At 31.2% G+C, this 15,353-nt stretch overlaps 2 protein-coding genes across 3 annotated transcripts in view; both read left to right on the top strand.

Moving 5' to 3' along the window:
* LOC125071976 overlaps window positions 1–8,162 on the top strand; it is a 74,445-nt gene extending 66,283 nt beyond the window's left edge. Inside the window, exons 12-25 of the mRNA XM_047682427.1 lie at window positions 309–475; window positions 553–632; window positions 1,018–1,161; window positions 1,631–1,738; window positions 1,824–3,690; window positions 3,779–3,878; window positions 3,970–4,192; window positions 4,397–4,800; window positions 4,911–5,101; window positions 5,627–5,759; window positions 6,213–6,340; window positions 6,486–6,616; window positions 6,972–7,151; window positions 7,949–8,162. Of these exons, the coding sequence (XP_047538383.1) occupies window positions 309–475; window positions 553–632; window positions 1,018–1,161; window positions 1,631–1,738; window positions 1,824–3,690; window positions 3,779–3,878; window positions 3,970–4,192; window positions 4,397–4,800; window positions 4,911–5,101; window positions 5,627–5,759; window positions 6,213–6,340; window positions 6,486–6,616; window positions 6,972–7,151; window positions 7,949–8,104 (4,012 nt within the window). The 3' untranslated portion in view covers window positions 8,105–8,162. The remainder of the gene's footprint in view (window positions 1–308; window positions 476–552; window positions 633–1,017; window positions 1,162–1,630; window positions 1,739–1,823; window positions 3,691–3,778; window positions 3,879–3,969; window positions 4,193–4,396; window positions 4,801–4,910; window positions 5,102–5,626; window positions 5,760–6,212; window positions 6,341–6,485; window positions 6,617–6,971; window positions 7,152–7,948) is intronic.
* Window positions 8,163–10,818: 2,656 nt separating this feature from the next.
* LOC125071977 lies at window positions 10,819–14,023 on the top strand. Of its 2 annotated transcripts, none has more exons than XM_047682429.1 (2): window positions 10,819–11,185; window positions 12,677–14,023. In XM_047682429.1, exons 1-2 carry the CDS (start codon window positions 11,010–11,012, stop codon window positions 13,944–13,946), a joined length of 1,446 nt encoding a protein of 481 aa, XP_047538385.1. In that variant the 5' UTR covers window positions 10,819–11,009; the 3' UTR covers window positions 13,947–14,023. The 2 variants fall into 2 exon arrangements, with proteins under 2 accessions (XP_047538385.1, XP_047538386.1); XM_047682430.1 differs by having other exon boundaries at window positions 11,075–11,189.
* The last annotated feature ends 1,330 nt before the right edge of the window (window positions 14,024–15,353 follow it).

Genomic DNA, 15,353 nt, shown 5'->3' with positions numbered 1-15,353 from the left:
TATTATATGTTTTATGGTTATGCTTTAAGTGTCATTTCATTGTTTGTTTTCCTAAAATAAAATAAAATTGAATATTAACGTACTTTAATTGTGCATTAAGAAGCTCATAATGTTTTTTCCAAGAATCATCGAATAATATGCCGTTGTTTAAGTATCGATACTCCTGTCTCTGTATTCGTTTCTCTATGTGTATGGTTTAAAAGTTATTGTACTTAAGTTTTATCAACTTTTATATTTTAAAACTTATCATCAAACGCGACAACGACATTCCATTTTCTTTACATGTTCTAATTGTTGTTCTTTTCCAGGCGGACAGCGGACGTAAGATCTGTCGGATATTCTGAACTTTTCTCTCTTTCACGAGAAGATGTTTTAGCAGCAATGAAAGATTATCCTGAAGCTCAAGATATCTTACAGACTCTAGGCAGGAAACGTTTGCAAGAAGCGAAAAGCATGTCGAGGCAAAAAGTTAAAAGTATTAATCGAGAACTTTAATAATGATATCTACTACTTTTCTTAGGAATAAAAATAAAACGATGTTTTTTATTCTAGGTGAAATTAGTCCAGATAAATCAGCCGGAGACGAAAGTGCTCCAAAAAGGATAGTTCACAAATTACGTACTGATGTAAAGGTTATTATCCTAATTGTTCACTTTGCTAATGTATATTAAAGAAGGTTACTTATTTAGTATTAATTAATTAACTTAATTGCATTTGAATATATCTTTTACCTTCTGGGATTTTCGTAAATCAAAAAATTCTACGTCATAATATTTAAATTCTTAATTACAGACTTTGAAAATACGTATACACTGTATCTTAAAATCAAGAAAATTGTATTGATCCTTTTATTTAAATAAATTAGAAGATATGTCAAATAATGTATATTATTTCCTTTTTAAAGATACAGGATTCATCACAAACATCCACGTTATTATTATTATTATCTTAACACAAACACAAATTGAAGTTATGAGAATTCAGTACACTTTCAAAACAACTCGTTTAATTCACCAGGGAATAAGAAACGCGATCCGAAGCAGGTCACGTGTAGGTCGGCGCTCCGGCGAGTCAATGGAGCTGCAAGCGCTCGCTGCTGAGCCCAAGTTACGCCGCATGCCGCGCGTTGAGAGCGACGACTCGCAGCCACAGCATCAAGATGTATGTATATACCTCTTACTTTTCCATTTATTTTTATTTAACAGCAATTACCTGCGCCACTAGTATATAGGATAAGTAAGAAATAAGGAAAGTTATATATCCTAAATAACTCATAGCATTTTTTTTAATCAGAAATGTTATAAAATAAATGCAAGTGGAAGAGTTTTGTGCAAGCCCGTTTGGATAGGTACCACTTACATCATATAATCTACCGCAAAACAGCTATACTTAGTATTGTTGTTTTCCGTTTTAAAGGGTGAGCGGGCCAGTGTAACTACGGACATAACACCTTAGTTCCCAAGGTTGGAGGCACATTGTTGTGATGTCTATCTCTGTGTCACTTACAATCTGTTATACGAAAAAATATTGTAACAAAAACAGATTTGTAAATAATGTACATTCTGTATTTTTGATTTGGCTTTTATAAGCATTTTAGTCATCGTCTTCATTTTCAGTATTATTTTTTTAGGACAATGACGAAACGACCTCAGGGAGCAAAGATGGCGAAAAAGTTATTTCGCCTATTGGAGCTGGCTTACCATTACTGTCACGATTAAAATTGTTAAAAGAAAAACAGGTATAGTATCGCAAAATATACTTACTAATATAAAGTAATACTAAGCTACGGGGTACGTTATTCACAACCATTTTACTTTAAACAGGATCGTGAAGAAAAAGTTGCCAAACAAAGACTATCAACATCTTCAGTGATATTATCTCCTCCTCCCTCCTCTCATCCATTGCCTTCGACTAGTTCAGCACCACCAGAAGTAGAACCAGAAGTTATTGGTGCTGGCCTCCCTTTACTACAAAGGCTGTTATTACTTAAAGCTAAAGAAGAAAAAGAAAAAAATCAGTTAACTCCATCAGTCAGTAACCAGCCTTCTAGCTCTGAAACTATAAGTCCAAGCTCAATAAAAAGCCCTCTAAGTCCAACTATAAAAAATCTTAGTCCAATGCGAAAAGGTTCCGAATCTAGCTCACCCGGCAAACTACAGAGTCCAACAACCAAAACATCAAGGAAAAATTCTTCAGGCTCAAGCGATGGTGTTTCAAAACCTAAAGTAAGTTTTAGAGATAAAATATTACAAGTAAAAAGTGATGGGACGGCTGTTTGCCAGCCACTAAGTAAAGGAATCGCCGAAAAACCAGCGGCAGTAGTAGAACCGACACCAAAAACAGAAGGGAATTTAATATCAATACCCCATTCTGTTGTAAGTAAAATAAAGTCACCAGCCAAGTCTGTCGGGTCTAGCTTTCGAGAAAAATTAAAAATATTACAGGGGGGAGGATCGTCAAAAGAAAGTGACAGTTCTTCGACAGAAAAATGTAAAACACCAGTTATTGAAAAATCGTCTTTAGAAATAGCACCTATTCAAACTAAGGAAAGCAGAGAGGAGCCAAAGAGTAAAAAACCTTGGACTAAACTTAAAAAGGCCGCTATTTTAGGTGACACAAAAAGTAAACCTAGCTCAGAAGATAAAAATGAATCTAAAGATTCAATAGAAGGAAATTTACCAGAACCAAGCATAAGTATTTGTGTGCCTAAAATTAATACTGCGCAATTAGTTAAGATAGATAACGCTAGTACTGAAATTAAAAGTGACAATGTAACGCAAGATAAATCCAAGATTTGCTTGTCAACCCCTTCAGAACCCGTCCAACAAGAGTCCTTAGATTTATTGACAATGTCACCAAAAAAATGTAGTGTCCCAAATGATAAAATAGCTATTATAAGATCATCGTTATCAAAAGATAAAAAATATAAATCTATTGATGATCTTTCTCCAGAATATGGTGGACTTCCATTTGTAAAAAAGCTTAAAATACTCAATGAACGTCAGAAGTTGGCAGAACTTGAAAAAGTTATGAAATTTAGAAGTTCTAGTTTAGACTGTGCAAGCTCCTCTGAAGATTTACTTTGTGATACCCTTACGAGAAGCCATTCAGAAGGTAGTACAATGGATAAAAGGAAATTTAAACGAAAATCTATAGATTCAGTTGAAAGTCACGGGTCTAATGAAACTCTCGAAAGGCGAACACTTAAATCTATATTAAAAAAATTGTCGGAAGATGTAACTCCTGCAGAAAGTCCTGAAAAGAGCAGGGAATTGAGAAAACTAATTCGAGCACCAACGGTAGAAGGATACGCTATGAGGCACTCAAAATTCGCAAAAAGCGTTACATTTCATCGTCATACCTTACCCTCACCACCCGCAAGTATTCCAATGGATGATTCGGATGACGTTTTTGAATTACCAACTCCAGCGGTACCTGTCCAACAAACAATACCCTCAGATATCAATAAATCAAATTCTTTAGAAACACCTCCGCCTCAAGTAACTAAACAATCAATATTAAATGCTGAAAATATCCAACCGAACCTCAAACATGAATACAAACTACAGTCAAATTTTGAACCTGTCTACGATTACAAATCTTTACGACCTGAAGAAATTAGAGTACCTTCAGATAAACCTAAGCTATCACTAATATCAGCGGTTGCAAATCAAAGAAAGTTATTAAGAGGTAAATATTCACAGTTTCTACAAGTTTTTATAATTTGAAATATAGTTATTGATATTTCGTTTAAATCAAGATCATTTTATTTTTTCAGGGTCAATTGAAGAGCAGGAATATTTTGGAGAAGTACTTTTTGGAATAAAGAAAGTAATTCAAAGGCATTTGTACGACGTCCAAGGCAAATTTCAAGAAAGGTTTAATCATATTTTTATCTTTTATCTATCTAATGGGTTTTATTATAATTTAATTATGAATGACATAGTAATGTTATGTATTATTTAATAGATTTGATACATTAGAGAATGAAGTTCGTAAGCGTGATGAAATTATAAGTCAACTTCAAAATCGAATACAAGAGCTAGAAAGGTTAGGGTTACCTGGAGTGCCAACAAACACTACTACGGAACAAGCAATGCAATTCCAAAGAAACGATGACTTGAAAACAATGGGTCAATCAAAAAATAGCTCAGGAAGTGATGAAATATCAGGAGTCGATGAAGGTTTCATGGTATGTCCATTTTATTGTAATCCATAGTCCATCTTACATCAACTAAAACGTAAATACTTAAAAAAAAAATAGTTTTTAAAATAAAATATACTTAAATATATAATAAAAACTATGTATAATAAATACAAAATAAAATTTAATACAATTTGTTTATCTGATTGTATAATTTGGTTCGCTAAAATAAATTCGTTAAAACACTTCTAGAGAGGCGATTCGCTAGACACAGTTTTTACCACTTCTCCACCGGAAATAAGCGCTACAGACATTAAAACAACTAATAAAAAAATATCATCAACGCCAAACTTAAGAGAAACACAATCTAGTGAGGTTTTGTCGGAAGAAAAACTTACAGAAATGACGGAAGGAATAGAACTATCCAAACTAACTTATTCAGAACTACAGTCGTTAGCTGAATCGCTGTCTAAAAGAACTGCTAAAACATCTTCTAGTAAAGAAGATTGGTCTGTAAATAAGTCTAAGAGGTTAGATTTAAATTTAGACGGAAAAGCCGGCACATATTCGAGAAAGCGAGCTGAAAAGATAAGACAAAGAAAATCGTGGGAGGATCAAAACTACCAAGAGACAATGGAGTTACAAGATTTAACACGGTAATTGTTATCAGTACCAAAAGTAAATTAGTTACCAATTAAAAACAATTAATATTGAATATTTAATTATTAATTTAAAAATAAATCCTATTTAAAATATTTATTTTAAGGCCACTATCACCTCACATGACATCAGAAGACCGATCATTGCTAAGTCCCGAACAGTCAAGTCTCCGTATGAGTAGACGAGGAATACGTCCCTTTCAATTCTTGGGCACACACCTCGACAACACTAAAACGAAGATAAAGAAGACATTATCAGTTGATACAGGAATGCATCATACGGGTAGGAAAGACAGAAGTGAGTTGAATATAATTTAATACTTATCCATTCAATTATTGCAATTTTATTTCCAAGCCTGTATTGAATTATACTTATTAGGTCAAATAATTCTTCATGGTATTTGTCTAGAAACATTATGAAATTTGCGATTTTTGTCGTATATCTAAATATATATATATATATATTATGCTAAAAAATACACATATGTACCTATTAATTTATCCTATATGTATATACCTATATCGACTAAAACGTAATAAATTAGCGTGGTGAAATAAACTCGAAACCTTATCGGAAAAAGAGAGAAGGTTTTTTATTAGCAAGATATTTAACAGCTGTTTTTCATGTAAGTGTCGATTGCTTTAATGCAAATTTGAGATATTACCTATCTCATGAAAAATATTTATCGTCTAAGCTACCGTATAATATGAAAAATACATTAGAACACAATATAAATTTCAAAACGTATTGTAATCAATTCCTTTCCCTTTTGATTGAATGTAATTTATACTTTTTCCTTTAATTTAAATATTAATCAAACAGAACCACTCTCGCAACGGCCGCAACGCAAATTTAGCCTGGGGTCTTTTTTCGGTTACAACCGCGGTGCCACAGCGAAAATGAACTGTAATGATGTGGTTGTGGATATAGACAGCGACTACAGTTGGAGCGATTGGTAAAATTAACCTTATTTACTTTAGGATTTTTCTAGCAGTTACAGTAGAATTACACAAAGAATTTCAAAAAATATTATGTAGCTTAATATATAGTAAAAATATTCTATCGTACAAGATATTATAGATAAAATGAGAAATTTAGAGGTTAGTCCCTGTATGTATGTATTTTCTCTTTTTTTTTAACTAGCAATGCCCTATTGTAAGGATTTACTAATATTCCTATTTTAGCTTAAAGCTTGCGTTATGAGTGGAGGACAAAAGTCAGGATCGATCCTGCGACTTTTTACATACCTAGGCAGAACTTAAACCGTTGCGCAATTCTTTTTTAATTTAAAATATAATTATCTATTATTGTCAAATCAATCATGAACATATTACACAAATTATAAGTAACAGTCGTTCTTGCATCAAGTATGAATAGTTTATATTGAAAGATTTAATTTGTATTTCAGTAGTTCAACATCGTCAAGTAGTGACTCGGAATCAATTCCTCGCACGCCAGTTTTTGAAGAGTTCATTGAAAGCAACTCAAGAAGGTCGCGTTGCTTTTCTAATCAAGGCCAAGAATCACCAATCAGAGGTAAGCGACTTTTTAATTGATTACTTTTTTAACTAGAATTATTTTAAGCCATACAAATATTTCATTTAAATTTAAGTTTTTTTTTGTGTAAAACTGAATCTTCAGAAATATTATGATATAATGAATAAATTCTTAATTTTGCTAGCCTACGCCGGAAGTGGTAGCCATTGGGAAGTAATGATGCTTGCGGATGAATTGGAAAAGAGAGAGAGGGAGAAGGAAAGAGATGAGAATAAAAGACTACAGTACCCCGTGGGCTTAAGAGACTTAGAAGAGGTAATCAATATATCTATCGAACATAGACATAAACAAGAATTACAATTACTCCCTCTTTAAGTATTAAATAATTAAAAAAGTACTTCGATTAATCACACATACGTATATATTTTAAAAATCGAATACTGGTATTTTATATAAAATGTTACTGCGAGTGTGTAAGACACTAAAGAATCAGACATTTTTTTTCTATGATCAAAACAAGATTTATTTCCGTCTTTCGTTTTATCCTAACTTTTTCTTCTGAGGGTATAAAATTTACTTTGTTTTTCATGTAGTAACGATAGACTAAAACCTGCTTCCTACCTTCCTACCTATGTATATACTATATTTATAAAAATGGGTGCATTTTCAGGAATCCGACACCCCACATCGAGAAGACAGTCCAGACGATCTGTCCAACATGGAAGACTCAAATTCAACGACCCAACTACTGTCTCAATCAATCAGCGAGGCATCGCACAAGTCAATGGAAACCTCCTTCACGGAGAGTAGTACGGGGAGACCGCATCGAGTTGGATCTGTTGGAGAACAAGTACATAAAACATTCACCCGTAGTTATAATCATGGTCAGCCTGTATTAGTCTACTGCTGGACATAGACCTCCCATAAAGCGCGCCACTGAGCCCAATCTTCGGCCCTTACCATCCAAGTTCTATCAGCCACCTTCCGTACATCATCGCTCCAGCATGCCACAGGGCATCCTACACTACGCTTGCCAATTCGCGGTCTTCTCTCTAGAACCTTCTTGTCAGTCAATAAAATATATATCGACATAAAAGTAAAAAAATATATAATTAATTATAATATCATAAAAGTACATAGTTATAATATTAAATACTAATTGTCGCAGGGTGACTTCGCTCGCGTTTTAGTAGTTGTTTGGTAGTATATGTCCTTTCTTCGAGTTCAAACTTGCTTTACAACAAATTTCATCAATTTCGGTTGAGTGGTTTTGCCGTGAAAAACTAACAAACAGACATGAACCTAAAATCAAAAATTTTATTAAGTGATGGGCATTGACGAAATAACTATTCATAACATTTAAAGGACAAACACATCAAAATGGCTTATCAGTAAATTGATTTTGAACATTACACGAGTGAGATGTGAGTTAAGTTTTTACGTTTTTACGGAATAGCACTCGGTAGCTCAATACTTTTCTGCCATGTACGTACGACACTATTCGAAGGGGCCAGAACTCATTATAACGTTGGGTACATTGTGCTGTTGACGTTTAAGAGCACAGAAAAATATTATTATTCTTTATTATTTTTCAAATCGAATTCGAATAGACAAATATAATTATATTTTAAAATCATTACTTTCCAGGTAAGACCGACTTCGTCCCTCCTACAATCAAGGGGCCTCATCCTTCGAGCTGCAAGTTTAGACAGAGAGAGAACGACCCCCTCTCACTCCAGACGGTTCGGCGGCTCCCTTAAGAGTTCCAGCACGGACTCACACAAGAATCTCAAGAGACTCTGATCCGCTTTCCATCACGGCCCAACGTGGACCAAAAATTTAAATAAAACTATATTAAACATTAACCAGAAATATTTTGCATGTAAAAATAAAATACAAAATCATATAGAATATAATTCAAAAACGTCTATATCGAAACAAGATATTATTTTAAACGATAAGATAAATAGTACATCAAATTCTGGTCAAAGTAATCATATAATTGATATATTCCCAACCGTATTTATTGAAAATTTAGATATGGGTTTTGTAAGTAACGGACGAGACAATAGTTATCGACTTCGCGACGACCAACCTATTGTTGGCAGTCAATTATTAATAATCATTGTAATAACGAATGATACACGTTTTTTCTTATTTTATTTTGTTATTAAAGTATAAAGATTCGGTTTTTCGGTATATTAAACAATAGCAACCTAAGCCAATGCAAGCTAAACAAACTAAACAGTCGCATAGCATCTTTTTAAATAATTATATTCATCTACAATCAAAAACTAGTATAGTTTTGAATGCATTTATTGACGAAGCTAAATCACAATAAGCATTGCAAAATATTATTTTGATGGCTGTTTTTTACACCACAGATAAAATAAAATGGACGCGACATATATTTTTAAACTAATTCAAAAATACTTAAGTTTTTCAAATTGCAACTGACAAAATGCTATGTCGTTATAGTAATGTTTTAAATTCTCAATAGTAATTTTGATGATCGGTAGAAATAGTTTAAAACACTATTTCTATACTAAGCCTCAGTTTATCCATTTCATTACATTAAAAAATTTAGACTTTAATACATTCCACGATTCGTTTTCGTAGGGAATAAAATACTCGAACCTCATTGGTTGGTTGGATGCGTGCTGTTGAAAGCCAATAGATAAACGAAACAAATCTGACATGTGAGGCAATCCTAAGAATTGCTTTGGCAAATCAAGGTCACGCGTATTAAACAATGAGCACATTAGGGCAATTCCCCTTGGAAGCTCGTTTCGTGGAGTGGACTTTACAAATATTATTTGATACGACCACCATCTACTACGTAAATTTTCATAAAAACTTAATTATTACAACAACTTAAATAATATCACACATAAAAATAGTACTTTTTAGGTATTTTAACGCCATAATTAGAATCCAATTATACTTCGCCATTAAATTTATTATTTATAAAGACAGCTAGATCGATTGAATGAGAAAAATATATTATATTATATAAAAAGATTATAGGCATATAAAATTAGTGCCAAAATATTGTACCTATTGATTATATAAGTAAATATTTAATATAGATTTAAAAAGGCACCTTTATCGTATTAGGCTAGATTTTAAAGCTATTTAAAAAGGAACTATAAAATTTTAAATGATTTTGAATGAAAGTCATAAAATAAAATGAAATTCTATATAAAGTTCTGGTGCAATTTATTATTCGTTTTTGTATTACTTTATTATTTCATAGAAGAAATTATTTCATTCCATATTTACGTATTGTTCCTAAAAACCGAATTTTTTAAATGAATAAAAAAGCACTTTACAATAGAAAATTTATTATTTGCATAAAAAGTAGTATATCTCATAAAAATAAATTTAGGTTATTTATAAAGATTCATACAAATTATTGTTAGTAGGAGAGAATGTATAAGCATTCTGACAATGAATATAACACCTTTTTTTTAGGTATGCATATCTCTTATACTAACAATAATCTACTATCGAATTCATTGTAGCACAAGAATAAATTATAAATGTATGAAAACTTATAATAATAGACATTTTAACAAATTGTAATTATATTCATTTTAGATAATAGTGATGAGCTTTTTTCTAACAAAAGCCCATAGATTGTAGGTATTGTAGTATATATTTAAATGTATTATTCATTTAGCCTATGATTGTTCATGGTAAAATATTAATTAAATAAAACTTCAATGCAATTTGTAATTTTATTTAATGACCAAATCGCTTAACTTTTACTAATAAATATACGTAATAAAAAAAATTAAATAATGATTTTTTTTTTACCTAAATTTAATGGTTTGCTTAATCTAAGCAAACTGTTTTATTATAAAATATATTATCTGATTGACAATTATAATATAAAAGCACATATTAAGACGAAAGGTAAACAGTTTCATGGTAGTAGTTGTGATAACTATCAAGTTTTTGACAATCGTCTACACAAAACGATAAATTGAAGACTAAACATAAATACATTACTAGTTCACTTTAATTAATAAGTAAATAATCAGATTGGTAAATGAGCCACTTTTGTAACACTGCATTGTAAAAAATATTAACAGACCCATAAATTGTGAATGCGCCACCTGGTTCCCTTACTCTCCAGCGGAAATAGAACATAGCAAAGTACAATTTAACCGTAGAATACATAACAAGTGGTTGGTACCTGAAATCTTGTACTAAGCTCATTTAGTTGTGCTTTTATGAGCCTACTTGAATACATAATATTTTGATTTTTATTTTTGATCTAATTTCTGTATATTTATTTATATATATAGCAAAAACAAATCTATACAAATTACTTACTATATCTTTTTCCTTAAAATGGGACTTTTGCTGTAACGAATAATAAATAACAGAGAGAGAAAATAATTTGATAGTCCATATCAATCAAGGCTGTATAGCGTAGATCTTTGCTTACCTAAAAATAATATAAAATAAAGATTTTAAAATTTGTCAATTGTCAGTGTCAAAAATTTAGATAACTCACACATAAAATAAATCAATTAATTAATAGATTTTCTCAAAACATTTATTGTTATGGTGCAATTAGTCAACGTTGTTTTGACCCATTTTTATCTTATGAGATGATTTTCATACAGTATATTCGAAATACGTTAATGATAACAAAGTGATTAACTTTTGATCATAATTTCATTTATTCAAAACAAGTATGTCGCCTCGTAAACAACCAACTAACTTATTTAAATTATGTATTAAGAGTTCCCTTAGTTTGATAAATGATAGTTGCTATCGCATCGAAAAAAGTTACACAGAAATTGAATATACGGATTGCAAAAATAGAGTATATGTTTTGAAAGGGTTCTTAATGTCTACACTTCCTGCCAGGTTTGTATGTAACTATATAGACATTTTTTTTATTAATTACGCAATTAGTAAACATCAATAGAGTTTAAAAAAAAATTAAAATCTTCATAAAAAAAAAGAAAAACAGAATCTCTATTGGTATAATTAAGTCTTTCTCATTAACATGATACAATTTAAATGTATCCATAATAAAAATAACTACAGAATCCATTCAGTCTACTATTTAATTTAAATTTAAATCTAACTTTAATACAAAGATTAAAATATTTCACTAATAATAATGATATACCGGAAGTCTCGTGCTGTGTCATGCATGTCATTTTGATACAATCTCTACAAAAATAAAAATAAATATAAGAAAATGTGAATGTTATTCTTAAAGTATTTTTTTTAATAATACAATTAAATTGATGGATTTAAAAAATATAGCCCTATCAAATTTCACCCTTGTGTAATAATTGAAGAATATTTTTGGTGCATACTTGTTCGATAAATTCATGAAGGTTTTATTACAAAATTATATTCAAAATGCAACTTTATACATATACATTATATCTTCACGGAAAAAAATATGATTCAAAAGACAATTCATTAATTTATTTGGTGGTAGTGGTAGACGAATGCCCTAATAAACCATCTGATGGGAATTGGTTTGAACACTTCACATAATTGGCAACTTTTAACCATTTCTTATATAAATAAAGAGCCACCTAACTTGATGTCATGTTCTAATCCAAATGAGATGTTACATCCTTTGTGCCTGTGGTACACTGATGCAATACTAAATATACCTCCTTGACTGTTATATTTAATAAGTGTGTGTTACCTATGCACAATGTCTTAAACATTAGGACCAATTATTAGGATTTAATTAAAACTTTTATTTAAAAAAAATCTGACATATTTTACATAAATATTATGATTTTTATGTAAAATGATGCAGTGTGGCTAATTTTATATAAACGAGTCAGATAATCATTAGCAATGTAAGATTGGAAAATAAGCCATACCTTACACTGTCAATTCATGTAAGCTCAGTCTAAGCCGTAAAGTCTATTGCAACTGTAATTAAACAGAAATTCTCCATTCAAACTAGTAAAATTACTGACAAGTAATCAGTATTTATACAGATGCCAGAAGTACTTTATTTTTACTCCTTAGCTTTAGGATTGTCATTACTAACCTCAATAGTAATTAATCACCAGAGTACATAGTACAGAGTATCTATGTACTATGGTGTGTCTTATTCAATATAAAATATAAAAAAGTGACTGTATTAATATTATTATAATAAATGTTATCTTTACTTTTATTTTATGGAATTGGTTGGCAGACGAGGATATGGACCACCTGATTGTAAGTGGTCACCACCGCCCATAGACAAAGGCGCTGTAAGAAATATTTACCATTTCTTACATCACCTATGCGCCACCAACCTTGGGAACTAAGATGTTATGTCCTTGTGCCTGTGATTACATTACTAAATTTATTAAATATATTTTATTGTTTCAGGTTATTTGATATCCTCTGTTTAGAAAGAGGATGTTGCCCGTACCGCGGCGACCCTCGAGTACAGCTCAATGTCCTGATACATCCCAAGATGTCTATATTTCGCAAATGCAATATCGATAATGGCATATCTCAGCATTACTGGATTAGTACCATTCCTTGGTTTACCCGATTAGTCGTTCTCGACCTCAAATTTATTTGTACTGACGAAATCCTTGAAGTTATCGCTACGCACTGTCCTCTTCTCGAAGAACTGAACATTGTGTCTAGGGTTGACGTTTGCAAGTCTCCAATCAACGCTTCAGTTTTGATAAGAAACGTGTCCGACGTCGGTTTGTGTTGTATAAGCATTCTCAAACAATTAAGAATTCTATCGATGGATCCACCACGCAACGAAAAGTCTAGTCGTATAGGTCGATGTGTAACCCAAGCCGGTATCATTATGCTATTAAGCGAACTTCCCTATCTCGAAGAACTAAATATAGAATCATGTGACATCGGTTCGACAATAATAGGAGCCGACATTAATATTGGACCTCTAAGTCTCAGAAAAATTAATTGTCATTTCGCATCAGCTAACGGTATTCGGAAATTAATAAAAATTTGTCCCCATTTAAAAGAATTATCCGTAACACATTTATCGGCTAATGATAAGGAATCTATCCTCGAAGAGATAGGAGCTAGCGATTTAAGACTCACAAAATTAAATACTTCCTTCTTTTCTTACACGCAATCCCTGCAGCGACTTCTAGAAGTCCAAGGTAAATATTTAACACATTTCTCGTTGTGGGAAATTGACCAATCCGTTAACATCGACTCAATTATTACGATAGGTTTGTGCTGTCCCAATTTAACATGTCTTTGTCTAATGACTCAATCGAATAATTTATTCATACCGCGTTTTTTAAGACGACCGAAAAAAATCTTCACCGAACTTCGGAGTTTGACATTGGGTAATGAAAACTTTAATCTCGAAGAAATTTTGCTCTTTTTCTTAGATAACACGGAGAAATTGCAGAAACTCGTTTTGAAATATCAGACGAAGTTGGTCTTTGGTGAGATATTGTTGTGTCTTCTTCAAAAGGGCTATCTCAAAAATATCAATAATTTGTGGTTAGACTGTACTCTAGAAGTTTCTAAGGACATCATTATACAAATAATTCGATCTTGTGATACACTAACAATGCTCACGGTAGATTTATCGGAAGACACTTGTGACATTTTAGATTATATAAATAGTAATAATCTCGATTTAAAACTAGGAGGGTATTAATTTATTTCTATTACGTTTTATTTATAATTGTATTGATATTGTTATGGAGCGATATAATAAAGAACTATCTTTTATGGTTTCTTGTTTTATTTCTTCACTTGAATGTGTTTTCTATGTCAAATTAAACAATAATAGGATAGTAACTAACCGGACAAAATATAGGAACTGCTTAAATCCTAGTTACAATAATAGTTTTGTATATTTTTAGTTAATTCTCTAATAATAATTAAACCATTAAAATGTACCTACTTTATATTACTAATTTGTGATACAAGGACACGTAAAAATTAGTGTCAAAGTTCACAAATAAATACCTTATATATGTATTCATATCGTTTATGTATATTTTAGTAACGCAAGCTGAAGATATAAAGCAACAATACTATAATATAATGCTGATCCAATTATATTTCGAGAGGCTCTAGATAATTCGGGGGTCCCTCAGGGATCTAATATTGGTCCAATTCTCTTTCTCATTGATAAAACTGTTACTGACTTGATGATACCTAACTTTTTTTAAAAATCTTAGATGCCCTTGAATTTGAACAGTGCTCTTTTTAAAATATTACGTTTGATACTGACACTAAAGTCAATATAATATCTAACAACGTAAGATGTGTTAAAAGAAAGTCCTTGTAAAAATATCATAGCTCCTTGTCCATTTGTCCCTTTACTTGCTACTGTGGACATTAGACGCCACGTGGATGTAAATATTATGGGCCATATGTGCTTTATTTTAAATTTTATTAATGAATAGAAGCGGTTTAGCAGGATTCGCGTTAGTTACATTCACATTAAGGTACTAAGTTTATAAAAAGGGTAATCTAAGTTTCACTTATTCGGAAGAAAAATAAACCACTTGCCATTCCTTTTAACCCTAAACTTTTAATTGAACACAATTTGAATTGCACACAACAAAATAAAGACGTATACAATAGTGAATATTTATTTAAAGATACCTTTCTGAGATATTAAATAAAACAGCTGCATTATATTTATTATTTTCTATTTGGAACTAAAATACAAGGGAACGGAAAAGTCAGTATGCAAAAAAATGGCAACCCCATATTTCCTCTACTACAATAAATCTAGGTCATCATTTCATTTTATCTCAGCGATCTGGATTTAAGATAGTCTTGATTGGACTAGGCTTTATATTACATATAACTTAAACAATCCAATTAAAATGAAATTCGAAAAATAGGTATATTCGTTCATAAACTGACTCATCATAAAAACAGATAATAAATTTGTAGCATTTTATTAAAAGTACATTTGCTAGTCGGTAGACACGTATATATATATAAAAAAAAAGGCTTTACTATAAACATTTCTGAATTTTTTGAATGTGTTGAATTGTTGAAATGAATTTACATTGTTTAAGATTTAGATAACTTTAAACCAAAT

This window comes from Vanessa atalanta, chromosome 20, assembly GCF_905147765.1.
Source record: "Vanessa atalanta chromosome 20, ilVanAtal1.2, whole genome shotgun sequence".
In the NCBI taxonomy this organism is placed as follows: Eukaryota; Metazoa; Arthropoda; class Insecta; order Lepidoptera; family Nymphalidae; genus Vanessa; species Vanessa atalanta.
This window is presented reverse-complemented; position numbering and strand designations above follow the sequence as displayed.

Bases quoted from the DNA above. Each gene is read 5' to 3' on its own strand.
- LOC125071977 (XM_047682429.1), top strand. From the start codon at position 11,010: ATGTCGCCTCGTAAACAACCAACTAACTTATTTAAATTATGTATTAAG. The intron at 11,186-12,676 runs GTTTGTATGTAA...TTATTGTTTCAG, and splicing joins ATGTCTACACTTCCTGCCAG to GTTATTTGATATCCTCTGTT.